The 26922-nt window shown below is 41.6% G+C and overlaps 1 protein-coding gene across 2 annotated transcripts in view; it reads right to left on the bottom strand.

Annotated features, from left to right (window-relative positions):
* LOC121896404 (golgin subfamily B member 1-like) overlaps positions 1 to 26922 on the bottom strand; it is a 40333-nt gene that overhangs the window by 2518 nt on the left and 10893 nt on the right. The window contains exons 15-28 of one of the 2 annotated variants that reach the window (XM_042410396.1): positions 22660 to 22766; positions 22035 to 22125; positions 20250 to 20383; positions 19457 to 19566; positions 17572 to 17740; positions 17358 to 17462; positions 5696 to 17176; positions 5339 to 5424; positions 4428 to 4464; positions 3093 to 3239; positions 2684 to 2812; positions 1992 to 2089; positions 1767 to 1859; positions 1506 to 1620 (exon numbers count right to left, since the gene is read on the bottom strand). In XM_042410396.1, coding sequence (XP_042266330.1) covers positions 1506 to 1620; positions 1767 to 1859; positions 1992 to 2089; positions 2684 to 2812; positions 3093 to 3239; positions 4428 to 4464; positions 5339 to 5424; positions 5696 to 17176; positions 17358 to 17462; positions 17572 to 17740; positions 19457 to 19566; positions 20250 to 20383; positions 22035 to 22125; positions 22660 to 22766 — 12902 coding nt within the window. Of the gene's footprint in view, positions 1 to 1505; positions 1621 to 1766; positions 1860 to 1991; positions 2090 to 2683; positions 2813 to 3092; positions 3240 to 4427; positions 4465 to 5338; positions 5425 to 5695; positions 17177 to 17357; positions 17463 to 17571; positions 17741 to 19456; positions 19567 to 20249; positions 20384 to 22034; positions 22126 to 22659; positions 22812 to 26922 lie in introns of both variants that reach the window. The other variant, XM_042410319.1, reaches the window with a different exon arrangement.

Below are 26922 nucleotides of genomic sequence, written 5' to 3' on the forward strand. Positions count from 1 at the left end.
CATATTTTTTATTGTAAATTTCTTCCTTTCTTTTTTATATTATTTAGGATTACTTCATTTTGTGTATAGTTTCATTGCTATGCTCTTCAACACCAAGACAAATTCCTTATATGTGCAAACCTACTTGGCAATAAACCTGTTTCTGTTGTTCAGAGTATTTTTATATTAATCTTAAATCATGTCTGGATGGGATCTCACACTTAATGATAACTTTTTAAAAACAATGTTCACTCAATTTCACACACAGACAACTGCAGGCTTCATATTTCTGGCTGCTGAGCCTCAATTTTGCCACCTGAAATGTCAACTGACGCTGGCTGTAGCTGACAAACTTTACCACTAGTTGGTTAAAACTCCGTCTCTCGCTGACCTTTTAATGTCAGTAAATGAAATAAAACAAGAACTTTATTATTATGTAGTTGATAGCTTAAAAACTGATGTGAAAGCTACATGTCAAAATATCAGCATCCTCACCAGCTGATTATCCATATAAAAAAGTGTTATGGTACAGTAATGAAATAATAAAAAATAAAGGAAGAAAGATGTGAGATCAGAGTGTTATATCATTCTAACATAATGCTTACTACAGGGATGCTGGAGTGTAAACTTCCCAAAATCCAATAAAAAAGCAGGTCAGAGCCGCTAACGTTAGCATACACTGTGATGTAACTACTATTAGCATCCAGGCCCGGCTCCCACACAGTGGATGTGAAATCCTTTAACAGGGATTTTACTTACATAAGCTGCAACTCCACAAACTAATGTAATTAATAAGTGATATCCTGCTTGGCTTTGGATGTGATGTTGGATTACTACTATAGGTAGTAGGGATGTGCAGAGGGCCCAGTATTTGTATTTGTATTTGAATAAAAGTGGACAGAGGCTTAAAATCCTGTTTTGTTCTTCTTAAGCTTATAATTTTAGAAAATTAAAGATGACAATTAAAGTGATGTCCAAATTAAGAAATATGCGTCATGTAGCAGGTGGATGTGACTCCCCGCATTGAGACCTGCTGATAGAGAGACACTGACATAGTGACTATAACTGACTTGTGCTGGTATTTAACATATTTTTTTTTTTCTTTTCTTCCCAAAAACAAGTAATTTTTAAAATATTTGAATGAAACAAATATTCGTAAAAAAAACCCACTATTTGTGCTTTGCCGAATAACGTATTTGTATTGAGCACACCCCTCGTAGGTAGTGAGACGTTAGTGAGACGTTAGAGCACATACACTCATCTTTTAACCCTTTTCTTACTATTTTGCTTCTGTGTTTATGGTTTTAGAAAGTCTAAAACCAAAACTCTTTAACTACAGAGTATCACTCTTACTACAGCTAAATGTACATTCAACATGTGGAGGAATCTAAAGCTCGACAGGTCGGACATCACTGCTCATGGTTTAAAAAACCCAAAAGGTCAGTTGAGCCCCAGTTTGCCTCTCTGGATGAAAAGAGGTAAAATAAATGAACAAATAAATAAAAAGCATTGTGTCTACTGCGTACCTTTTGTGTTAATAGAGGCTGGTTTGGGTCGAGACTGAGAGCTTCCCACTCCTCTTCTGTTTCCATCTCGATACTGAAGTCCCTCTGACTGTCTCTGGACAGACTGGAGCCAACGCTGCATAACAAAAACATCCAGAAAAGAGTTCTGCACTGCTGAATACATATATGTATGTGTGTGTCTGTGTGTGTGTGGGGAGGAGGGTGTTTGTGTGTGTGTGTGTGAATGAAAGAGATAGACAGGTGACTGATTTGGAGTCTCACCTCTTCGCTCTGTCCTCAGCAAGACGCAGAGCCTCCTCGGTCGTCTCCCTCCTGGCTCGCTCATCTGCCAGACTCTGCTCCACCTCGAGCAGCCTGAGCACACACACACAGAAATCATGGGAGAATATCCATGAGCTCACCAAATCATCTGCAAAAATCTGCAAGAGAATGTAGATAACATCACACAAAACTACACAGATTCAAAGATGGATCTGGTCTCCTCACCTTTCTCTCAGCTGACTGGCTTCAGCAGTGTCAGAGATGACGGAGTCGTTGTTCTTCTCTTGAGGGGCTCCTGGTGCAACCTCTGCATTTGCTGACCCCTGGTGGCGGGAACAAAACATTACAAGTATATATGTACAGATGAAACAGATGTGACAGCACAGAGAGACAGGAAACAAGATCAGTTCAAAAACATCAAGAATAAATTTTTGCATATTAGAATAAAGGATTTTTCCAACTTTATTATAAAATACAAAAGAGATGCTGTATCAAAAGCCTTTGAAGTGACTTGATCACGTAACAAAAGAAACACGGATACAATAGATTCAGATTTCAGAAGCAACTCAAATATACCAATGGAAGTTATGTGGTTGCCCTGTAACTATATGAAAATATCACAGGAATATTTAGTTTATTGGAGTTTATAAGAGGAAAACTAACTGGTAGATGTAAAGGAAACATGCATAGTATCTGAAAGGCAATATGGATATAAGATGCATTCAAATGGGACAAGTGATAAAGGGACCACAGTGGGTCAATTAATGTGTCTCAAAAAAGCTTAAATGCAAGTGAATGTGAAGTGTAAACACATCCAAGAGGGACTGAAATCCGATTTGAGACAGTTGAAATGACAGGTGTCCACTCTCCACATAAGCAGCACATACACATGCACATGTTCAGGATATATTGATTACCTGCGCCTGGCCTTGGACTTGGACTTGGCTCTCCAGCCAGTGGCAGCGGTTCTGGGTGTCCCTCAGGGTTTGGGAAACGGCCCTCAGCTGGGCTGCAACAGCACCTTTCTCCTCCACCGTCTGCTGCAGCTGTGGGGAAGATGCTGCATATTTTAGTGTACATGGTGATGGATCCTTTGTTTCTATTCTTTAAGAAATGCTTTTATTCTTCTCTTTCTTGTATCTTTTATAAGAAACGGCTGTAGTCAATAGGTAGAAAAGTCATGTAATCAGACTTTGATTTCCTGTGATGTGATCTAACTGCCTGCCTACACAGTACACTAACTGGAAGCATTTCTCAAACAACTTACACACGACTTCAGTCCGCATCTACACTGGTGTGATTTAGGATGCCTCATCAGTTTCATACCTTGGTGTTGAGCTGCTGGAAATACTGGTCTCGCTGTTGGATCTCATACAAGCAGCGCTGCAGGTCTCGGTGAAGATGGATCCTCTCCGCCTCCAACCGACTCACCGCCTCCTCCATCCCACTCTGACCTGCCAAAGCAACAGTTTCCTGTTGCGTGTGAACAAGATAAAAATAAGATGAAAGACTGAACAAAGCGTTTGTTTAAAGTGTGAAAACACTGACAGATATTTGTTTTTTTTTTATTAAATTAATATGTTATTGTATAATAATTATATATATTTATTATATAATATTTGGTTCACATTCATGAAAACAGTTATTTAAGATAGACAAATGTCTTTCTACCAGTATACCACTATACCAGTACCTTGCAACAAAGAAAATCATCTACAGTTTCAAATAGTATAGTTATAATTAGGGATGCATGATATTGGATTTTTTGCCGATATCCGATATGCCGATATTTCCAACTCATTGTGGCTGATTGCCGATATATGCACATATTTTCTTCCAGCTGGCTGAGACTGTTATGCATGCAAGCATAGACTGTACTAAGTATGATCAAGAAAGACAATATATGAAGGAAGAACTTAGGAAGACTGGAGTTCAGGAGCTCAGCATTAAAACTTTAATGAACCTGCCAAGTGGGAGGAGCAGTAGAGTTTTCTTTGAGTTTATTAGACAGACAGAATTAATGTGTAGGATTTAATCTTTGGTCCACACTCCGGAGCAGAAGGTGGCGGTGATGCACCTAATACACTGGTTGACAACCGCCGTTATAAACCAAAAAGAAGAAGATTTCCCCCCCCCAAACAGCCTGTCAGTCAAGGTGTTTCCTATCTGTGCAGCTGAATGTAGCAGCTCCTCCACAGACTATTTCACCCTGACGGTCCCGGTGTTTCCTCCGCAGGCTCCACTTCACTCAGCTGCCCGTCAGACCCGCTGCTTCTTCCCACTTTAACCTGAATTACAAATCAGGGCTCGGTGCTCCGGTTGGATCCACACAGAGAGCCGGGGCTAACGTTACTTGAGAGGCTAGCGGAGCGTTAGCCGCAGCATGACCGGAGGGAAGCACAGCCAGCTAGCCTCCAGCTAGAAGAAGCAGCTGGTCTGACGGGCGGCTGAGTGAAGTGCAGCCTGCTGACCGTCAGGGTGAAACAGTCCGTGGAGGGAAACAGTTATGCGGCGGAGGAGAAGGCAACAAGTTGGCCTCATAATCAGCAGAAAATGTTAATTTTTACAGCTTATATCGGCCGATACCGATGACGTGCTGATAATATCATGCATCTCTAGTAATAATATTGCAGATCATAATGTTCAGATGTGTAAACTTACCTTGACTGGTTGTGTGTCCTTCCTCTGTCTTTCAGACCTATAAAACAGAAAAATCTTTAGCGCTAAAGGCCAAAACATTACATTTCTCATTAAAATGTTGTTTGGTCTTTTTGTTCTGTGCATATCCAATGATCAAACATCTAGTATGTTACCAAAGTGAGTAACACCCTCAATTGTTTCTGTTGTTTAGAAAAGCACAGGGCTTTATGAGTTTAGTGAAGCTGTGACCTGCCAGACTGTAAATACTGTAAACCAGTGTCAGCAGTAGCGCTTTAGATCTGAACTTTGCCTCAGGAAGTGATGAACAGAACTGAAAGGCAGGTCACTGGTTCCTACAAAAATGGAACAATTTCCAATTCAGAGTCAGTTCTTGAAACACAACCTGGGGATCGTTGTCCTGCAGGATTTTCTTAAATATGGTTGAACCAGTTCAAGAACCCTCAGTATCTCATATTCTGTGAGAACAAGTGATGATCTAACAGTCATAAAAAACAGTCAGCGGGCTTGCAGCTGATTCTCCTGAACAGTTTGATGTATGCATTTTTGGAGTTTTCGTTAATTTGAAGCAAGAGCCGTTCAATGTATCTGCATTTTTGACTTGAATATGGTTTAATACGTGTACGCAGGGAACCCTGAAGTACCAAATATTCTTTTTAATATGAATTCTTTAAGAGTAACTTGACACTGGCTTGTTTAGAGGCTGAAACTGGCTGAATTATCACTTTGGTGCACTTTATTCAACAAACCATCACATCACAGTTTGGTGTTTTTACAGGTATAACAACAAAGACACGTTGCAGAGGTGCAACAGACATGAACTACAAGGCATGACTGTGATTTTGATTATGTTCTTCTTTAATAACTGAAACTTTCATTTCTAAAAAACAAAACGATCTTCAGTTTGCTTTTACCTCAGATCTGATGACTCTTCCTGGTGGCTGCTGTCTTCTTTTTCAGTTTGCATCATCTGTGCTGTTTGTTGACGCTCATCCATCGGCTGCAAAAACATAAAAAAAAAAGCAGAAAAAAGTTGTCAATCACCAAGGTAATATAATTTATCTTAAAAAATGCATTAAACACAAAATCTCACATACACCAGAACATGTGCATCCCAGCAAAAATAAAAATACCATGCAAGTCAAAGCAACGGTATGTAAAAAAAACAACATCTAACTCAACCCTGCATGCTGACCACAAAATGAAACACCACAGAGAAAGGAGGCGCAAGCAACAGCCAAACTCAAATCACAGCTGATGACTTGACTTACCAGCCCATGTTTCTCATTCTGGACACTTCCTTTTGACTTTTCCACACTCATGGAAGACACAGTCTCTGGGCTTGACCCTTGTCTGGACTCAACCACTCTTTTGGCCCCAGCCAACTCATCAACCAGCCTGTCACGATCATTTTGGAGGCTGGCCATGGATCTGGAGAACGCCGACAGCTGCCTGCTGTACGAGCCGTTTTCCAAGACGGCCTGCTTCAGTTGCTTTTCCTTTTCTGACAAAGCCTTCGACAGCTCATCCAACAACTTGTTCAACTCCGCGGGTGCGTCTTTGCTCTCTAAAGCGTTTAATTTATGAACAAGGATGTCCCTCTCTTTAGCAAACATCGCCAAGTCGGAGGTGGCATCCTGAAGACTGCGCTCAACCTTGTTGAAAGCTGCCTGAGTCTCTCGGAGTTCTTCGTCGTATCTGTTCCGCAGGATCTTGAAGTCTTCGATGAGCTGGTCTCGGTCGTTCTGCAGAGCAGCCATGGCTTTGCACAGGGACTCATTTTGAGCTTTTACGTCTTTGTTTAGCGTCTTGGCCTCTGATAACTGTTGCTCCATTTCCAGCAAGTCTTTTGCGAGCTCTGCCACCCGTTGATCAGCCGTCTCTCGCTCGTTCCTCATTAGCTCCACCTCGCGCTCAAAGGTGTCCAGCTCACTGTTGTATTTATCCTCGGCATCGGCCAGTTTTTTGTCCGTTTCATTCTCCAGCAGCTGCATTTTTTCCTTGAGCTCATCAGTTAAGATTTTCTGAGACAGAACTTTTTGCTGGAGGTCATTACATTCAGCTGCTTTGGCCGCCACAGCTTGCTGCAGGTCAGCGATCACTTTGCCCTCGTTTGTCGTGGCTCTTTCTTCCAGTTTTGTAACCTGAGCTTGAAGTTTAGAAATCTCTGCTTTTAAAGTATTGCTCGCCTCTTCTTCCTTTTGGAGCTCCAACCGTGACTCCCTGTGCTGCTTTTCAGCTGCAGCCTTTTGGTTTTCAAGGTTTTTGATCACATCCTGCTGCTTCTTGAGCAGCACCTTCGACTGGTTGTCCTTCAGGAATAAAACTTGATTCAAATCTTCTCTGTAACGAACCAGCTGTGCCCTGAGCATGGCGTTCTCTGAATTGAGGTCATCCATCTGATGCAACAATTTCCTAATTTCATGTTTGAGTCCTTTGGTTGCACCACCTTCCCCGTCAGCAGAGCCCTCTTTACCCTTTAGCCCTAACTGACTTTTTGCTTCAAGTATTCTGTATTCTGACATCAATCGCTCCCTTTCGCTCTGTAAAGACACCATTGAGTTCTTGAATGACTCTATCTTAGCTGCCATCTGCTCCTTTTCCTGGCCAGACCTGTTAACTTTAATTTGCAGACTTTTGACCTTGGCCTCAAGCCCTCTCATCTCTTTGTCAGCCTTTTCCCTTTGGTAGTGTAAAGATGTTAACCTGTCATCATAGACTGCCACCTGGGAGCGATAGTTAGCCTGGAGTTGTTCCAGATACCCTGACATCTGTCCATCTTTACAAGACAGCAAAGATGAGATCTCAGCATCTTTGCTCTGGAGAAGTGTTCTCAGTTGCAGAGAAATCCCCTCCTGCTTCTCAAAGTCAGCCTGAAGTTTGTCGTTTTGAGACTGTAAAAGGAGCAGCTGAGCGTCTATGTCTGTATTTATCTTCTCTGTTTGCTGGAGATTAAGCTGCATTTGGGAAATGAAATCTTCTTTGTCAGCGAGCTGTCTGTTGAGTGTATTTTTATCCTGGTCTATTCTTTCAACTTGAGCATCGAGCTCCTTTACCTGCACAGTCATGAGCTCTACACTCTCAGCAAGTTCAGCGTTGCTTGCGCTCATTACAAACAGCTGCCTCTGCTGTGCAGCGGCAGCGACAGAGTAATCATTCAGCGTCCTTTCAAGTCTTGACTTGGTCACTCGTAGTTCGTTCACCTCTTTTTCTTTCACTCTCATGTCTTCCAGGAATCTTTTGATCACAAAACCCTGTTCGAGGAGCTGGTTATCCTTCTCGTGCAAGGTCTTTTGGTACAAGTCATTCCAAACTTTTGTAGCATCTGCCCCTTGAGGAGTGGAAGACAGAGCCGACAGCTTTGCTTCAGTAGTCTCAAACGCTCTCTTAAGGGTATTGATCTGTAGATCTTGAGAGTCTATCTGCTGCCTCAGTTCATTCACTTTTTGACTTTCTCTGTCTTTTAACTCACTGAGGTCATCTATCTGTTGCTGCAACATAATTTGATTCTCCATATAAGAGTTTATTTGTTTCTCATCTCTATTTTGCTGTGATTGTGTTTTCTCGATGACCTGATCCTCAGATTTTTTACTTTGCTGTGATATTTCCAGAGCCAGCTGGTCTCTTTCAGACTGAACACTCACGATCTTCTCTGTGGCCTCCTGAAGGAGATTCTTGTTTGTGATCACCTCAGCTTCAACTTGTTTTCTTCTCTCCTCTAAAACAGAGGTCTTCTCCAAACTTTTCTTCAGTTCCTTTTCCAGGTGTTCACAGGATGACTGCGAGGTCTTCAGAGAGCTCTCTAAGTCTAATATCAGTTCTTGGTATTTAATGCAGTTTTGCTGCAGCTGATTGATCTCTTGATGCTTTTCTTTAAGTAGCTCTTGCAGTTCTTTCTTCACATTTTTGGACCCCTCATTGCCTCTCTGAACCGTCTTGAGTTTCTCCTCAAAGACTCTGACTAGTTTGAGCTGCTCTTCCTCTTTTTCTTGACGGACCTGGTTACTCATCTCCTTACTCGCTGCCAGTTGAGAAGACAGCTGCGTGTTTTGGGTTTGGAAAGCATTAACAGACTCGGTCAGTTCATCAATTCGTTCAGAGTTTTTGAGAATCACAGTTTCCAAATACTCATTTTCATTTTTCACTTTGTCTGAAATCTCCTGAACATTTTCAAGCTCCTCTTGCAGAAGAGACTTGTCGTCCTCCAGGATTCTGACCTTCTCATTTAGGCTAATGGTCTCTTGGCTGTGCCTGTTAATGATGTCTTTGAGCTCTTTAATGGCATCGTCTTTCTTTCCCAACTGCAATTCATGATCGTTCTGTATCTTCTCAATCCTTTGAGAGAGATTTTGCCTCTCCTTTTGTAGCAAATTGTTGATTTCCAATTGAGCGCCAAGTTCTGTTTTCTGAGCCTCGATCTGGGCAGTCAGTGAATTATTCAAGCTGAGTGCCTCATCAAGTTTAAGCTGCATATTGTTTGTGTACGAGTTTGATTCCGAGTGCTTCTTTTCTAATGAAGAGCTAGCCTCTTCAAGCTTTTCCAACAATTGGCCATTTTCAGCCTGTATGTCTGTGAGCTTCTCTCTGAGATCCTCTGATGACTCCTTCAGTTTGCAAATCTCAGCCTCCAATTGTTGATTTTTATTAGTCAGCTCACACGTCTCCACTTTGTGGTTTCCATCAATCTCACTCAGTTCTGCCCTAATTTTCTGATTCTCTTCCTCCAGCTCCTCAATCTTGTGCCGTTTCTCTTTTGCAAATTTGTGCATTTTCTCTTTAATTCTTTCGTTTTCCTCCTCCATCTCTCTAGCCTGCCTCTCCAGATTCTCCATCTCGGTATCGTGTTTGTGTATTTTTCGAAGGGCTTCCTGTCTCTCTCTTTTGGCCCCTTCCAAAAGCTGTCTCATCTTATCCATTTCACTGCTAACGTTTTCATAAGCTTGTAAAAGAGACTCGTACTCTTGTTTCAGCTCAGAGTGCTTCGACTTCCATTTGGTCAGCTCCTCTGTTTGAGAGTCTTTAAGAGATTCTAGCTGGCAGGAGAAGGCTTGCTTCTGCTGGGTGATGTTTTCTATGGTTAGTTTCAAGCTTTCACAGGCTGCGGACAGGCTGTGATTATCATTAAGGACGCGATCAATTTCGTTGCTGAGCTTATCTTTCTCCTCGTTCAAAGACGCCACAAAGCTTTCCAGATCCACATTTTGTTGTTTCAACTTCAAAACTGATGACTTCAGAGAAACATTCTCAGCTTCTTTATCTTCATGGTTGACAGACAGCTTTTCTGCGTCTTCTTTGAGTCTTGCATTTTCCTTCATGAGTTCTTTCCTGGAAACTAAAGCTGCTTGAAGTTTCCTGGTTAAGAGAGTTATTTTGCTCTGGTTGTCCTGATCATTCATTTTGGTGCCATCATCTCGAGATTTCTGAAGCTCCTCAGCCTCTGTTCTCATCTTATCAATGGCTACTTCATGCAGTTTAATTTGTTGCTGTAATTGCTGTTCAAGTGCTGCAATTAGTTCTTCCTTTTCTGAAACTTGAGCCTGAGAAACTAACAAGGCATCATCCTTCTCTTTTAGTTTCACTTCAAAGTCTTCAGCACGTTTATGAGTAAAGTCGACCTCATCTTTGTTAACGTGTTCTTGTTTTACGCACATTGCAGATGTCTTTTCACGAAGCTGCTCATTTACTGTCTCAGACTGCTGCAGTTGCTTATTCACCGTGGTCACCTCATCTCTGAGTTCATTGATTAATTTGAGCGCATTTTCTTTTTCTTGCGTTAACGATTCCAAATTCGTTTGTTCTTCAGTACAACGCAGCTGTGCTTTTTCAAGCTCTGTAGTCAGACGACCTTTCTCTTCACCGAGCTGCTGCTTTGTTTCTGCTAATGTTTTTTGGATGGTTGACACTTGCTCCAAAAGAGCCTTGTTGTCTTCCATCAAAATGTGATACTTTTCTTCATTTGCATAAGTTTGTTCCTCAAGTGTGGACTTGGAGTTGTTGAGCTGGGTCTCCAAAGCCATGTTTTCATTAAATAAAGCTTGCTTCTCCTGGTGGGACGTAAGCTCAGCAGCTTTAACCATTTCCTGATATTTCTCGACTTCTTCCGTCTTCTCTTTTACTTCAGCGTGAGCTTTCTCCAAGTCGCTCTCTGCCACGTGCAGTTTTGAGTTCAAGGTTTCTGCTCTTTGCTCCAGGACTATGAAAGCCTCGTGTTTACTAACCATCTCAAGAGACATGCCCTCAAATTTGGATTTAACAGTTTCTAGCTCTGTTTGCAAGTTTGATAGAGAATGGCACTGGCTCTCTTTCTCAGCCAGAGACATCTTTAAATCTTGTAGAGTTTTATCTCTCTCCTCAACCAGCTGCCTTAGAGTGTCCAGTTCATCTAGATAAGACAAAGAGGTTTTACGGAGGTCCTCCAGTTCCCTGACCTTCTCATCAAACTTTAACTGGACAGCGTTAAGCTCATTTGTCTGCTGACAGTGTTGTTCCAACAGAGCTTTATAGTCGTCTTTCAGTTCAGCTAGTTCTTGAGTTAATTTCTTTTCATTTTCTTGAGCTTTCTTCATGGACTCTTTTCGTGCCAGCAAGGCAGCCTGGGCCTTTTTCTGTAGCATCGCCTTTTCTAGCTTCATCTGTGCAAGCTCGTTCTCTAAATCAACAGCAGTAGCAGTGGAAGATTTGTCCTTTGACTCGTCTTTACATGTCTTGATTTCGTTCTGAAGCTCCTCTAATTTCTGCATCAGGCTGTTTCTGTCTCGCTCGAAGGCATCTTCTTTCTCAGCAGCACTGGTCTGCAGTTGTTCCATCAGGTTGTTTTTCTCACTGAGTGTTTGAATTGTTTCTGACAAACAAACCTCCTTCTCATTTAATGTTGCTTGCAAAATGTGTTTTTCTGATTTTAATTGCTCAATGAGTCTTTCACTTTCTGTTTTGTGTTCAAGAATCTCCCCCTCCTTCTCAAGGATTTTCTTTTCAAGAAGAGAAACATTTTCTTTGTAAGTTTTTTCTGAGGCTTCAGCTTGGTTTGTCATGTCCTGTAATTTAGTCTGTAAAAGTGGAACCTCAGTTTTATAGTTTACACTCTCCTCCTTTTGGTTTTCATATTCTTCAATTTTTTTCAAAAGATCCTTTCTTAGAATGAGAGCAGCTTGAAGCTTCTTCTTCATTACATCTTTTTCTTTAGATACCCTGGCTAGCTCACCTTTCAGATCATCATTTTTCTTTTTCAGCTCGAGCTTCTCTGAATTCTTGATTTCGATTTCACTTTGAGAGCATGAAATACGTTCTTCTAGTTGCTGAGAAATCTCTTCGAGTCTCTTCATGGAGGTTTGATGTGCTTGCTCCGTGTCTTCTAATTTTGCTATCAGAGAGGTATTTTCCTCACTAAGTTTCACTCTTTCGTTTGAGGCAGACTCCATGACTTGAGCGATGGATGCATCTTTATCCCTTAACTGCTGACTAAGTCCAGCAAGTAACTCCTTCTGTTGACTTATTTGAATGCTTATGCAGCTTATTTGCTCATCTTTTGCTTGCAGCTCACAGTGTAAAGAAGAGTGTTTGACAGCAGCTTCTTTCACTCTCTCTGCTTCGGCACTGAGTCGAGTCTGTAAATGCTCCACTGTCTCTTGAAGAAGAGCGATTTCTTGACCCTTCTCCGAATGACTCCTCTCTCCTTCATTAAGTATATTCTGCGTCTTTTGTAATTGTGCTACAGTCTTATCCAACTCATTTTTCAAAGCATCTACCTCAGACTGATGACGCTCCTCTAATTGTTTTATCATGTGCTGTAAATAGGCTTTTTCTTCATTTAAAGCAGATGATCTCTCAGATGCCATCGGTGGAAGGACAGCAGAATCTTTGTCAGTACCATTTTTTCTCGCTACAAGTTCTTCTAACTCATGTTCCACGGCTTTTAGAGCCTGTTGCAAATTATTGTTCTCATTATCCTTTTCTTGGACAGATGCTAATACCTTTTCCAGTTGAATCCTGGATGTCGATGCCTCCAACTCTTTTGCGCTGAGTTGATCAGAACCCTTCCTAATTGCCGTAGAAGCCTCGGCTAGTTTCTCCTGCAAACTGTCCAAGTCTTGTTTCAAAGCATTAACTTTAGCATCTTTAGATTTCATTTCATTTTCAACACTTTTCAACTGTTCTGCAAGTAGATTCTTATCCTGTTTTTCTCTATCCAGAACTAACAGCCACTCTTTCTCAGAGTCCTGCAGAATTTGTTCTACCTTTTGAATGTTGTCTTTTAATTGAGAAAGTTCTTCGTCTTTTGCACTAACCTTTGCTTGAAGGCTCTGCTTCTCGGACACCATTTTCTCCATGTTTTCGTTCATGCTGCTGGACTGCTGCTCCTGCGATGCCGAAAATTGATGATGTCTTCTTTCCAGCTCTTCTTTCTGTGCAAGAAGTTTTCTTATGTCTTCTTGCAAATGTGTGTTTTCCTTACTGACTGCAGTAAGATGCCTCTGCTGCTCCTCCTTTGACAAACTAATCTCCTCATTTAGTCTCTTATTTTGCTCTTCTAGTTTCTGCATTTCTGAAACCAGCTGAGTGGTGTGTTTGGCTTGGGTTGTGTACTGACTGTTAATGGCATGGAGAGCCATTTCTCTCTGCTCCAGGTTTTCTGTCAGTGCATTCATTTGTGCCACAACTTGAAGATGTTGTGACTTCAGTCTTTCTATTTCCACGGTCAGCAGTGATACACTTGCTTGATGAGAAGCAAAAGCTTCATCCTTTTCCTTTGAAAGACTGGAGTTCAGGTCTTGTGTTTTATCTAGATTGTGTTGGATTGCTGATAACTCATTTCTCAGTGTTTCTATTGTGGTCGTTGATGTCTGATGTTCGCTATTGGTATCATCCAATAACTTCCGAAGGCTGGACACCTCATCGGTCCTTTGGGACAGCTGCTTTCTTACGTCTTGCAAATCCTCTAAGTTAGCTGCATATTTCTCTTGTAGGTTGTTGAAGGCACTTTGTGTTTCTTCTGTTGACTTTTTAAGGTTTCCAGAGTCTGTGGACAGTATCTGAATTTGACTCTGAAGCTGAGACACCAACTCTGTGCTTTCCATGAACTGAGTTTTGAAGAGCAACGCCTCATCTACTTTTCTCTGCATGTCCTGAAGAGACTTGGATTGGTCCAAAAGAGCTGCCTCTTTTTCTTCCAAAACCTTTTTCAGATTTGCTGTTTCAGACATCTGCACTTGGAGGGTGTTGTTGAGCTTTGCGACAGATTCTTCGAGGTGTAAAATCTGTTCTTTCAAGGTCACACACTCTTCCTCTTTGGTTTGTAGATTTGATTTGAGATTTTCAGCGACAGATAAAGAATTACTCTGAATTTCAAGACTTGCCTGTTCTTTTTTCTCCAAAGTATTTTTCAGTACGGATGACTCTGAAGTAAGGCTTTCAACTTGACCTCTGAGTTGACAGACTTCATCTTCAAGCTTTGAAACCTGTGCTCTCGAACTGACACTGTCATCTGTTTTCTGTTTCAGCTGCTCCTCCTGCTCAGCAATCCTACTGTTGAGTTGCTGGATCAAATTCTCTTGCTGTTTCAGGGAGTCATCTTTTCCTTGCGTAGTCAAATTAAGCCTGTCCTTCTCTGACCATGCCGTTTTGAGTTCGCCGTCCTTCTCACAGACTGCTGTTTTGAGATGTGTGACTTCTTCATGTGCTCTGGACAGCTCTGTCACTGTTTTCTGGAGTTCAGATTTTAACCTTGTATTTTGCTCATTCATTGCTTGAATGTTATCTTTAAAATCAATTACCTCTGCTTTCCTCTGGCCCTCGTCCTGCAGCAGCTGACTATTTTCTGCGGTGAGTTTCTGCACAGCAGCCTTTAGGTTGGTAATTTCAACCTCCATCTCTGCGCAGTTCTCATTCATGGCACCAAGCTGACTGCTGAGTGTAATCACAGACTCGTTTCGTTTATTCAGCTCATCTTTGTGGTTTTGAAACTCATTTGTTACTTCTTTAAGGGTCTGATCTTTTTGCTCTATCTGCCATTTCGCCTCCAAGCACTCTTGCCTGAGTGACTCTACCTCAGCCTGTCTCTGAGATATGAGATCCTTCTGTTGCATGACTTCATTCTGATAAACACTACATTCCTCTGCTTTCTGTTGAAACATTGTGTCTTTCTCCATTAGCCCTGACTTGAGGACAGATCCCTGTTCCTGAAGCATAGATATAGTGTCCTGAAGTTGCAGCAGTTGGTTCTGCTGGGCCTCCAACTGAGAACTCTTTTCTGACGCTGTTTGTTCTTTCTCGTTCAAGAACGTGTTGAGTTGACTAACCTGCATATTTAGGCCATTAACTTGCTCCTGTAAATTCTGAAGCTGTTCTTCTCTCTCCCTCAGTGTTTTTGACAGATGAGTACATTCATTTGTTTTCTCAAGCAAACCTGCAGAGTTTGACATTTCGCTTTCCTTGAGGATCTTTTTTAACTCATTTGCAGCTAAAGTAAGCTCCTCCTTTTCCCTCAACAGGCCGTCGATTGTTTTCTGATTATCTGTGATTTTAATTTCAAGCCCAGAACTTTTTTCTTGGAGTAAACTCCTCTCAGCGGTTAGTTCAGAAACTGATTTAATGTTCTGTGCCAGCTCCTCTTGTAGTCTCTGATTATCTTCTGTTAGAGTGGTAATCTTCACACTAAAACTAGAGTTCTGTTCTAGAGTCGTTTTAAGCTGCCCATCAAGGTCAGATACGACCTGTGTTTGCTGAGCAAGCTCCTTTTCTCTGGATTCACAAGCAGCACGGAGTTGGTGGTTTTCCTCCGCGACTGTTTGGATTTGATTCTTTAAGCTAGTCAACTCTGTTTGTCCTTGCTCTGCTTCAGATTCAATCTTTCTGGCGTTTTCCTCCATGACACTGATTTGGTCCTTCAGAGACTTAATAGTCTTGTTTGTATCATTCAGTTCATCTTTGTGTTTTTGACACTGTTGGGTCACATTTTTCAACTTTTCTTCTCGCTCTTCAAGTTGCTGGCAAAGTTGTGAGCGTTCCACATTACGTGATTCAGCTTCAGCTTGTAGTTTGGTCATTTCATTCTGCACACTGTGGTACTCTTCCTGTTTCTCTTTCAACATTGTATCTTTATCCATTAACCCAGACTTCAGAGTGCATTCCTGTTCCCGAAGCATAGACAACGTTTCTTGAAGTTGCGTTTGCTGGTTTTGTTGCGCCTCTATTTGTGCTTGGAGATCAGTGGCAGTCTGCTCTTTTTCTGCCATGTCATGCTGCAGCTGGTCTACCTTTGACATCAATTTTTGCACTTGTTCTTGCAGTTTCGCCGCCTCGCCCTCCTTCTCCCTGAGTAACTGGTTGAGATTACTACATTCGTTTGTTTTTGCCAGCAGAATCTCGGAGTTTGAGTGTGTGCTTTGCTCAATAACTCTATTCAACTCATTACTCTGAACAGTCAAATTCTCTTTATCTTTCTGCAGCCCTTCAATGATTGTGTTGTTTTGTGTGAGTTGTGTTTCCAACGTGGATATTTTAGCTTGCAAAGACTCTTTCTCAACTGTAACGTCTGAAATGGCTTTTACCCTTTCAGACACCTCCAGTTCAAGTCTCTCGTTCTCCTTTGTGAGAGACTGTACTTGCTTCTCCAGATTGCTGTTTAGTTCAAGAGAGGATGTAACCTTTTCATTAAGTTGCTTTACATTCTGCTTCTGTTGCTCAAGCTCTTCGGTCAGGCCTTTGAGCTTTTCTTGCAGCTGCTGTTTCTCGGTCTTCATGTTTTTTAAGACGGTCTTGATTTTAGAGAGGTTTTCAGATTTGGTCTGAAGATCTTTGCTCAACTTCTGATTTTCTGATTCCTGGACTTGCAATTTAGTGTTGAATTTCTGCCTGTCATCCTCTGCTTGTTTATCAGTTGCTTTTAGTTGGTTTTCCAGTGACATTATGGTTTCCAGTTTTTCCTGCATCTCTTTTTTGATATTTTCCTCACTCTGTACTTGCTCCTCTAATTGTTTGGACAATGTCTCCACATCATTGTTATATTTTTCCACCTGAGCCAGAAGTTTGTTCTGTTCGTCCTTTAAAGATTTGAGTTCTTTTTCATACGTCTGCTCTTTATCATTAAGCTGTTTCTCATCGTTGGTATTTTTGTCCTTGAGCTGCAAAACGAGTCCTTCTGATTCCTGTAGCTTTTGAGTGGATGAAGTCAGCTGTTCCTTTAGTGAAGTGATGTGTGTTTCACATTCAGAAAGGTGATTACGATGGCTCACAATCTGTTTCTGGATCTCCCCCCGAAGGTCCTGAATAGTTTTCTTGTCCTCTTCGGTCTGATTTATAAGATGTTCCACCTCAGCCACCTTAGACTCTCCTTCCTCTTTGGTCTTGACTAACTCCATCTCGGTATCCTTGAGTTTCCCGACCAGCTCTGTGATCTTGCTGTTCAGGGATTGCTGGTCTGAATTCTGTGAGTCCCTGATAACCATGGCCTCCCGCTCTGCCTTACTCAGTGCGTTTTCTACTTGAACAAGGTGTTCTTCTTTCAGTTTGAGCTCCTTCTTCAGCACTGTGACCTGTTCTGCATACTCCGCCATGTTCCCAGACAGGGATGAGATCTCCTTGTCCTTTTCCAACAGGACATCTTTAAGACTATCGATTTCCCGCTCGCGGCTTTGAAGGTCATGAATGAGTTGGGCTCGTTCTTCCAAATGGGCTGTGTTTAGTTTGTCCAGCTCCTCGTTTGTCTGATCGAGGTCAGTTTGTAAAGTTTCTATGGTGACTTCCTGTTTTTGGGTCTGCAAATGAGATAAAATTAAGCACAGAGTGAGTGCAAATCATTAAAATTTAAAAATCAAGCCATATAAGATTACCCCGTATTTGATTACTGAAGTGTACTGAAGTATTAACTGGAATCCACATATGCAATGCATTAAAAAAAAGATGAAAAGATTGATGTTTTAATTCATTAAAGCACACCTTCTCCTTCAGCACACTCAGCTTCTGCGTGAGGTCGACGACTTCAGTTTTCAACTCAGAGCGTTGTTTCTCTGAGCTGCTGCATTTCTTGGAAACTTCCTCGAGCTGAAAGGAGGGAAAAAAAACAACAAACCATAAAACTGTTGAATACTGAACAGTGACAAATCTTAACAAAAAAAAAAACAAAAAACAAAAAAGGAGTCAAAACTCTTACTGTGTGCTCAGTCTGAAGGAGCTTCTCAGATGCCTCTTTGTACTGAATCTCTTTTTCACTCAGAGATTCTCGGAGGCTGCTGATGAGCTCCAGTTTCTCGGACGTCTTGGCCAACGTGTTCTCCTTCTCAATGAGGGAGCTTTCCAGGCACTCTTGTGTGTCACTCAGCCTAAAAAAAAAAAGACCATAACAGCTAAAAATTTAACACTTCAAGATACTAATAGTGAAAACCAGGCTGCATGCAACGATGCCAGCGGCCAAAAAAGTGCTATTTGTGTCTTTGGTGCTAGTTTTGTTAGAGCAGTAATGAGATCTACAGAAACAACACCGCTATAAAAACTATTTTAGTCTATTGTAAATAATGAGCGCACTCTTCTTTTAGACTACATGTTTGTCATTGATAATTTCCTGCTCAACTATGATGCTGAACCTGTGATCCTGGGATAACAAGTGTAATATTCTAACATATCAAAACACAAGTGATCTGTGGGTTTTTAATGTTGTAATCTGCTTGTTAAAAGTCAGATAAATGGGACAAAATCAAATGAAAATAAAATAAGGTTGAAACAGGAAATCATTGACAAGAAATTAGCCAGATACACACTTATGAATAACAATGAAATTATTATTTTTTATTATTTTTAGCATCTTCAAAGTGATGGTTGACGCAATATCTGACAAAAATCAACTTTGCACTTTCTATTTTATTTTGTCACACAATTTTGGACAAAACTCTTGGTCTAAACATAACCTACGAAGAAAAAGTCAGTGATGTCAAAGAAGAAGCCAAGACGTAACCTCAGATTTGGCCAGTTGCTGACGCTGGATGAATGTTTGAGAATTGCATGCAGGTATTTTGATGACTCGTCGATGCAGCGAGCTGTTTTGATCGCGACAGGGCAGCAATGAAGACAAACTACTTGCGACTTGTTTGCATCTTTTCTGCTTTATTAATTTGCATCTGACTGTTTGGAAGTTTGGCTTAACAATCATCTGTTAATAAACCATAATCGAGGCATAAGCTGAAGAGTGGAGAAGTGTTGTAGGAGAAGAAGCAAAAACCGACTCAGCGGCTGAATAAATTTGCTAAAATTACCCAGAATAACTAATAAAACAAGGCACCATTAAGTTTTTACCATTTGTGTTTTTTAATCCATGATGAGAATCTTAACAGAAAAAAGGTTAAATAATTACTTTACAATCAGAGAGAACTGTGTCCTATCTATCTATAAATGATCTTTCAAACTGTATACTGTAGAGCAGTGATTCTCAACTGGTGGGTTGCAACCCACTTTTGGGTCATGAACCCCTTCTGGGTGGGTCGCGCAGACAGCTGGTCATAAATAAATAAATAATATTTAACGTGCATCTGATGTTGGACTTGTCTTTTATTTTGAAAAAAAAATTTTTTGACAGACATGCGTCAGAGACGTGCAGCAGTCTCGTGCCGTAGCCATGGTAACCATCATTTGATTGACGCTCACTTTAAGTTTGTGTTGATGTTTGGAGACAAGATGGCGGAGCGCAAATATGACCTGGAAGTATTTAAAATGTGGATTTTTGTACATTGAGGATAAAAAAGGGACAGAAACCCCCAGTGTGTCTTGCTCCGAACAAGGTCTGGCTCTTCGGACCTCCTACCATGTAGCTCGCCGTATTGCGAAGGCCAAGAACCCCAACGCAATAACCGGAGAGCTTATTTTACCTGCCGCCATGGACACGGTAAGAGAGGTGCTGGATCAATCAGCGGCGGATAAGCTGAAAACCATACCGCTGTGCCGCTGAATTCTATAAAAGTGGGTCACGACTTAATGACTGTGGGAAAATGTGGGTCCCAGAGTGAGACCGGTTGAGAACCCCTGCTGTAGCAAAACTGACTGCTTACCCTTTGAGCTGTTCATTGAGACTGCTAACCAGTAGCTGATGCTTCTCTGCATCCCTGCTCTGTTGACTTCGGACGTTGGCGAGTTGGCTCTGTAGTTTCTCTGACTCATTCTGCAGTGGCAAAAAAACCCCAGAAAGATCAATATGCAAAGATTAAATTCTTAAAAGTACACAGATAAAGAAATTCTCACTGCACACAGACGGGGATGACAGCAGACCCGCTGGAGAACAGCATTAATGGAAGATTAGTTGTTATTGTTCTTATTATTATTATTGTCAGTATCAGAAACATGTCTTATTATCACATATTTGTTTTCCCCATTCATGTGATAAAAGTGAACTTTGATTTTCACTGTTTATAACAGTTCCAAAGTTCAGCAGTGAAGTTTAATTCACCAACCCAGTGAGTCTGCCACAGAACATCGCACTTGCTTAAAAAAGATTATTTAAAAAAGCATCAAGTGTCCAAGATTAAACAAACACGCCACACCATTAGCCGTCACCGCCAGAGGTGCTCTCTAGCGCACACATACATGAGAGACCCAACACACCTGAGAGACCCAATATGGCTGCTCATCTTCATCTACATCAAACGTCACCTGTGTTAGAAGGGTTTGTTACAAAATCCTAGTCCTCAGGGAGGGGGAATCATGCAAATCACTCAGCGTTTACTCATCAGTTCTTTACAGTGTTAGCATAAGATCATATTTAACGGGACAAATACTGGTTTGACTTAACCCAGGGGCTATGGGATAGTGTGTGAGGTTGGGTGGGGTTGTGTAGGATGAGGTTACCTGTAGCGACTCGATGCGGGCCTGCAGCTGCAGCCGATCCTCTAGATCTTGACAGCGCTCCTCCAGGCTCAGGATCTGCTCCTGCAGGTGGTTCCTTTCCAGCTCCAGCTCCTCCACGACAGACCGCAAACCATCTGGAATCATCGGAAAGGAGAACAGGTGTTGGGGACATCGTCTGATATAAATATATAAAAGCCTGTCACAGATAAAGACAGTGAGGAGGGGTACTTTCATCTATACTCTAATAGTTCACATGATAAATTCAACATAATGGACATTTCCATATCATTCATTTACACTAATGCACAAATAATTTAATCAGTGGAACAACAGAGTTATGTCATACTCTTCTTTTACAGATGTTTCAGATAAAGGCCTGCAGCGGCTCAAAGGGAACAGTGATTTGGGAATTTATGATATTTCTATGTTGTAGGGCTGTCACGTTTTATTCAAAAAGTGGGAAAAAACGTCATATTCGATCTGTAATGACGTGTCCAAATAAAAAATCCAAGGTGTATAAGCGCAACAGGCTGTGTTTTTACTCCAGCAGGGAGTGTTCATAAAATGCAATATCACTCTGATCTATTGGATGCAATGCTGCCCTATCGATAAACTAGACTGTTGTTGTTTTATTTTGGTAACACAAAATGGTTTAAGTAACGTCATGATCAGCGAATAATCAGGAAACTGAACCATGTGTAGAATTATTGTAGATTCAACACCATAGATGGAAAAATTGTGGATAAATGTGAGGATGTTTGCTGAAATTTATAGCAAAATATCATGACAACAAATCTCTGTTAGCTCGAGCTTGAGAGTTTGATTATGATAAAAAGTGACAGCCCTGCTGTGTACCTAACTAGGCAGAGAGAAGGTAAAAATCCTGAGTAAAAATGCATCTCTTATGAGAATGAGCTACTAAAACAGATATTCTATTAGCAGAAGAATTATACAAAGTGTGAAATACAGTTTATCAGTAAGGGACCAAAAATCACATCAGTCAGTTTTCCAATTAAAACTCCTCAATTCTAATTTCGTTTTTTTTTTTTAGTTTTTATTTATTTTCTGTTTTTTTTTAAGAATTGCTGATGTATTTTTGTTATATTTGTTTTTTTTTTGACAAGCAGCACCTTATAATAACACAAGACAGGATGAGAGGAAATAAAGAAAAAGAAGCAGAACATGCAAACAATGAAAAAACACAAAAAACTTACCACAGATGGAGAGTATCTTGCCACCTACATTTATATAATCTCACAAAAGTTCAGTGCATTCAGTGGACCAATCCCATCAAACACTAGCCAGCTCAACCAGCATGCACGTGTCCAAAGAAAATACTGGAAACTGATGAAAATGCAAACCAACGTATGAATGTTTTACTCCATGGGATTAGATCAATTGTCCCAGAGTTGTTTTTAATAAATTGAGGATGAGTTTATATTCAGCTTGCTACATTGTGTGACCCACATAAAGAAATGAAGGCAAGCTGAACCAAGCTAATCCCTTTATATATAAAACCCAAATGAACCAATATAGATAGCCCACAACTTACATTCACAATATCGGCAGGTTAGATGGAAAAAAAAAAGACAAAAACCAACAAACAGCCACAATCCAAAACTCAATAAAATAAGTTTGGAGTGTTATGGTGAAAACCGCAAAATATCAACCCAAAAGACAACTTAAGTTTCCCGAAGTAATGTGCAGATGACCGTGTGCATGCCGGTGTAAACTGTCTAGCGGGTCTCACACCTGTGTCGGGAGTACTGTACTCGGGCCACCAACCTCCCATGTTCTCTCCCTCCATCGGGGTCGTGCTCTCTGAGGTGCTGCGGGGGTCCTGGAATGAGGCCTGCCCATCGAACTCAAAGTCCTCCTACGAGTCAGATACATTTAATATGAAGCAGGGCAGTGCAAGGTTATAAAGCACACGTTTCTTTTTAAAGGAATAATTCAACAGTTTGTCATGTAACTCAACTTGTGGTTGACTTTGTACTGATGTTCTTTGAGAAATTTATAATGTAGTAACACAGTCAAGTTGTGATATGTAGCCAAGCTAGTAAAGCTTCCATTTCTACACAAGCTACAGTAACTGGAACGACAGAACGTCACCCAGTGCAGCAGTGTGGCTCACTGATGTGTTTTTAATAGTTTCAGGACAACAACAGATGTCTACGGCACAGAGGAAGAAGATAAATCAGGCTTTGGATGCACACACAATACTTGTAAGTAGGATGAGTTCATTGTTGGTTTGACTCCAAACAACAAAAATACAGAAAATTTCCAGCGTAATACTTTCAGTCGTGGACTTTTGCACACATTTGGAGATGCTGTTCTTTGTCCCTTCACTTGGATATGCCATTTGAAACATCACAGCACATACCACATCAGTATCAGCCCGTTCACCTACCTGCAGGCTTCGTTGGGCCGGAGCCGTCAGCTTCTTGGGCCTTTGTTGGCCGAGCCCCCGAGATTGAGCCAGCTCCTCCTCCAACTCCTGCTGCCGAGTGGCCAGTGCTGGATCGGAGCAGCCAGGAAAGAACCAGTCATCCTCAATCAGTTTTGTGCCACAGGGAAAGGGGAAGGTTGGGTTGGATTGAGATGTATTTATGGGTGGGAGGAGGGTATAAAATAAGGGGTTGGACAGAATGGAATGATGGCAGAGTGGAAGAAAGACATTTTTTTTTTTTTTTTTGAAGACAGAATGACAGCGATGGAAGAGTAGATAAGCGCGATGGCACAGATGGTGTTTGGTGGTTTTCGGTGAAGAGGGCAGATGAGACACTTTCAACACCACAAATAAACTTTTGTAACATAGAAAAAACAATTTTCATCCAACAGTGGAGGCAGCGAGAGAGAGAGAGAGAGAGAAAAGTATGGAGACAGAGACTGAGTGAAACAAGGATGGAGAAAGAAGAGAGAGTTACTCCAGATATGTATCCACTTTTTGTGTTTGCATAAGGTAGGCCTACGTGGACCTGAGAAACACTTTTCAAAAGCAACATTCTGGTCAGAGCCATGCACACCTAATTTGCATTGCAAAGGAAAAAAAACAGGCTGCATTCAAACATGTGGGAGACGGGGGGGGAGTAAAAGTGGCTGTGGGAGGAAGGAGTGGAGCCATTTTCATGAGTCACACTTGAAGCCAATGTTTCATCGCTGTGTCCTCACTAAGGAGACCAGACGGTTATTTAGAGAAACACCAGACAGGTACAGATGTGAGGGGGGGAGGAGGGGGGGGGGGGGGGATTCTTTCAGTGCTTTTAATTTTATTTGGACTTTAATTTAGCAGGACATGATGCAAGCAGGGTAATGCCAAATTGATTAGGCTGAACAAAAAACATGTTCCCATCTGTTTTGTGATAACAGGCTGATGTGTAGGGGAGGGAAAGGGATGGCGGGGGGGGGTAGCTCAAAGCAAAGGGAGGTGCAGAAAAACAACAAGAGATCAGTGGGTTAAGCAGGGGTTAGTGTGGATTTAGTGTAGAAGCAGGCACAAGCAGAGATGGGCTCTATGCATATAATATGTTATAATAAAAGCAGCAATACAGAAGCAGAAGCTGATGTTGGTGACGTTGCAGTCAGCACGCCCTCGAATAACGTTTAAAGGCAACGAACAAGCTCGACTCAATGAAACACCTGCATGCTGTTGTCGCCATAAAAGCCACATCAGAGCAACTTGTGTATCACACGAGCAATAAACTGGTAATTACAGTATTTCCAGCAGCACTTGTAGTCAACACCGACAACATAAGCAAGTGTACGCTTCACATAGTTCCTCCACCTGAGTTAAATCACCCAAAAAAAAATGATACTTAGGAATGATTGGACTGAAAGCAAAAGGCAAAAAAAAAAGAACCACCTCTACTTAGTAGACGTGATGTTTCTAGAAAGGTTTCTGTCAGCATCAGAGGCGGCAAAGTGAGAAGCACCGCTCGATAAAAAGTCTGGCACCAAATTAACTGCGGTAGTCTTTCATCGAATTACCGTGAAGGCTTTGAGTCTCATTATTCACGCTGGGATCATTAATTGCTCCTCCACCTCAGTGATTCAGTTTAACAGTCAGTGGCACAAAGATAAAAATCAACAATCACAATTCATGTAAAAGGGACCGTTAGCAGATTTATTTTAAGCAGGACTTTGGTTTTATTTAACAGCTGGATGTCCAGAGGGATGCGATAACAGGCACTTCTCACTGTTTCCCAACATTTTCTAGATAAATTATCGTCAGATTAATCAATAATGGGAATAATCATTAGTTGCAGCCCTATATTCAATACACCGACCTTCTGAACTATTTCAGTGTTGCATGTATGTAGCATCTTAGTCCTCTTCCCAGGGTTAGTGCAAATACAACTGTCCCACCACAGAAGAAAAAGGATGTTGTTTGATTATATTTGGTGTATTATTCCAAAATATTTTAGTGTGGCCACACCAGAAATCACAGAACGGTAAGAAGAAACTGTAGGACAGAAAAACAGGAAGGGGTGAAGGAATGGAAAAGAACGATACTGGGAAAAGGGGAGGAGGAGGAGGGGGGGGGGAGGAAGGAGAAACAAAATGGCAGACTCAAATGTGCAGCCTGCCACTGTACTGCCTGTAGCTCACCCCAGAAAAGGCAAACTTTAGGGAAACTACAGGCAGTACAGTGAGCGAGAGATGCACAGGGAGGTGTGGAGGAGCCTGCATGCACAAAACTGATGGGAAACTGTTCTGTGTGGCTGCTCCCATCCCTGGAGCAGGGGCTGGAGAGGGAGAGTGGGGGTGTGTGTGGGGGGGGGCGGAGGTCCATGAGATGGGAGGCAGCGCAGGGTCAAACAAATGCTCCCCATTAACGACGGTGAGGACAGGGAGGGGGGGGGGGGGAAATAAAGAAAAAGAAAGTAATGTTCAGTCAGACAACAGAGGACACGTGGTAAAAACAGTAAAACACAAACTATAAATCGCTCTTTCAAAACATGGTGGTGCAATGTTGGGACAAAATAAAAGGTGTTATGATATGAGCTGAGTTATATATAAGTGTTTCTAGCATTTTGTCTGCCTTGTTTATGTCAGTGAGAGTAGAGTAAATATAATAAACACCTCTCAGTGTCACATAATACACTTTCAACAGCTCCACCAGGACTGTCGCGGTGAAGGAATTTCCCCTGCGGTGATTCAGGACGGCTCAACAGCGCGTTACGTCGTCTATGTGGCATTAGCGCCTGTTTTTGTTGTTGTTGTGAAAATCAAAGTATATTAGTCTGATATGTGTGGAGCAGCAGTGTCTGACAAACACAGAAAACAGCCAAGTCCCCTTAAACCTGGACGCCGCTTTAGACTGTATGACTGGTGGAAAACGACTTTACCTCACAGGTTAAATGGCAGCCTGCTCAGCCAAAGAGAGTTTAAACATACCGAGACAACATATTCATACAGACGTGTTTTTAACTACCGAGCGTCAGCACCGACCCTCGGTCAGCTCACCCCGAGCCCGGCTCTGTTATGAGGGCTGGGCGCCAGGTTAGGTGACACTCAGCGTATGAGACGCTGCGTGTGGCGGGCGGGATCCTACGGAGCTGCCACACTGGAGCGTGGGAGCCGCTGGACATTCAATATACAAGCGTTGAAGTGTAAAACAAGGGTGAACATAACGTAGCCTCCAAAATGACCAAAGAAAAACAGGATTTCATAAGATTCATGAAGGTATGATTTACTGCAGGGCTGTTAGATTAGTTTAAGCTAGATGCACCTGCTAAAATGCCAACTGGGTATATTTAAGATGAACCGTGTTCTGCTTCTGTTTGGGACGGTTTCTGTCTGTCCACTCGTACTGTTCGGTGGTGTGGAACTGCACACTGTGACTAACAGTCACGGGCACTGCACATCAATCCTAAACAGCCAAACATCCTGGAAAATGTATAAGAAAAATTCCACTTGACTCACTTCTTCCAGAAGTGTCTGACCACTGGGATATGATGTGGTAGCTTAGTGCTCCTTTATCAGTGTTGTACAGAAACAGAAATGATTGTACAGCATGTAATCATTTTTAAACTGTCCATGAGGATCCATGAGTTTGTATTTAAACGGACAAAATGATAACACAAAGTTATAGCTAACAGGGTTCCCCTGCATGGTGACTATCTGTGCCATTTTCTGTGTCCATAATAGCGGATGTGCAGAAGTGTTGTCATTTCTTTATTGCATGCAGCTGTAATGTTGAATTCTTAATGATTATTTATATTAACGCAGGTAATTGTCTACATGTATTTTACAGAAGGAAGGACTGCAACTTCCACATGAACTTCAAGAGTAACTAATCCATAATAATAAATAGATATATTCTAAATTATTGAGATGTATCCCTCTTAGCTAATTTGTTGATGACTGATGCACAAAAGAACAAAGAAGTACCCACACTCTGCTATCTCGTTCACCGTTCCTCTTTAACTCTAAGTGGACATGATGTTTCGACCACTAACGGTCTTCCTCGAAGATCTCTGGCCCTTCCTGCGTTCTGCACTCGCTGTGCATTCTTAGTTTAATGTGTGGGGTTTTCTAAGCAGATTAGGTGTGCATTAGGCAAGTTTGTGCACGTTTAATAAATACTAACATCCGTGTGTTTTTTTTTCCTCTATACAATATAAGCGACTTCTGACCCTGATAGTAACTCCTCTTCTACGTTGCGGTGTTA

The sequence above is a fragment of the Thunnus maccoyii genome, chromosome 1 (genome assembly GCF_910596095.1).
Source record: "Thunnus maccoyii chromosome 1, fThuMac1.1, whole genome shotgun sequence".
NCBI lineage: Eukaryota > Metazoa > Chordata > Actinopteri > Scombriformes > Scombridae > Thunnus > Thunnus maccoyii.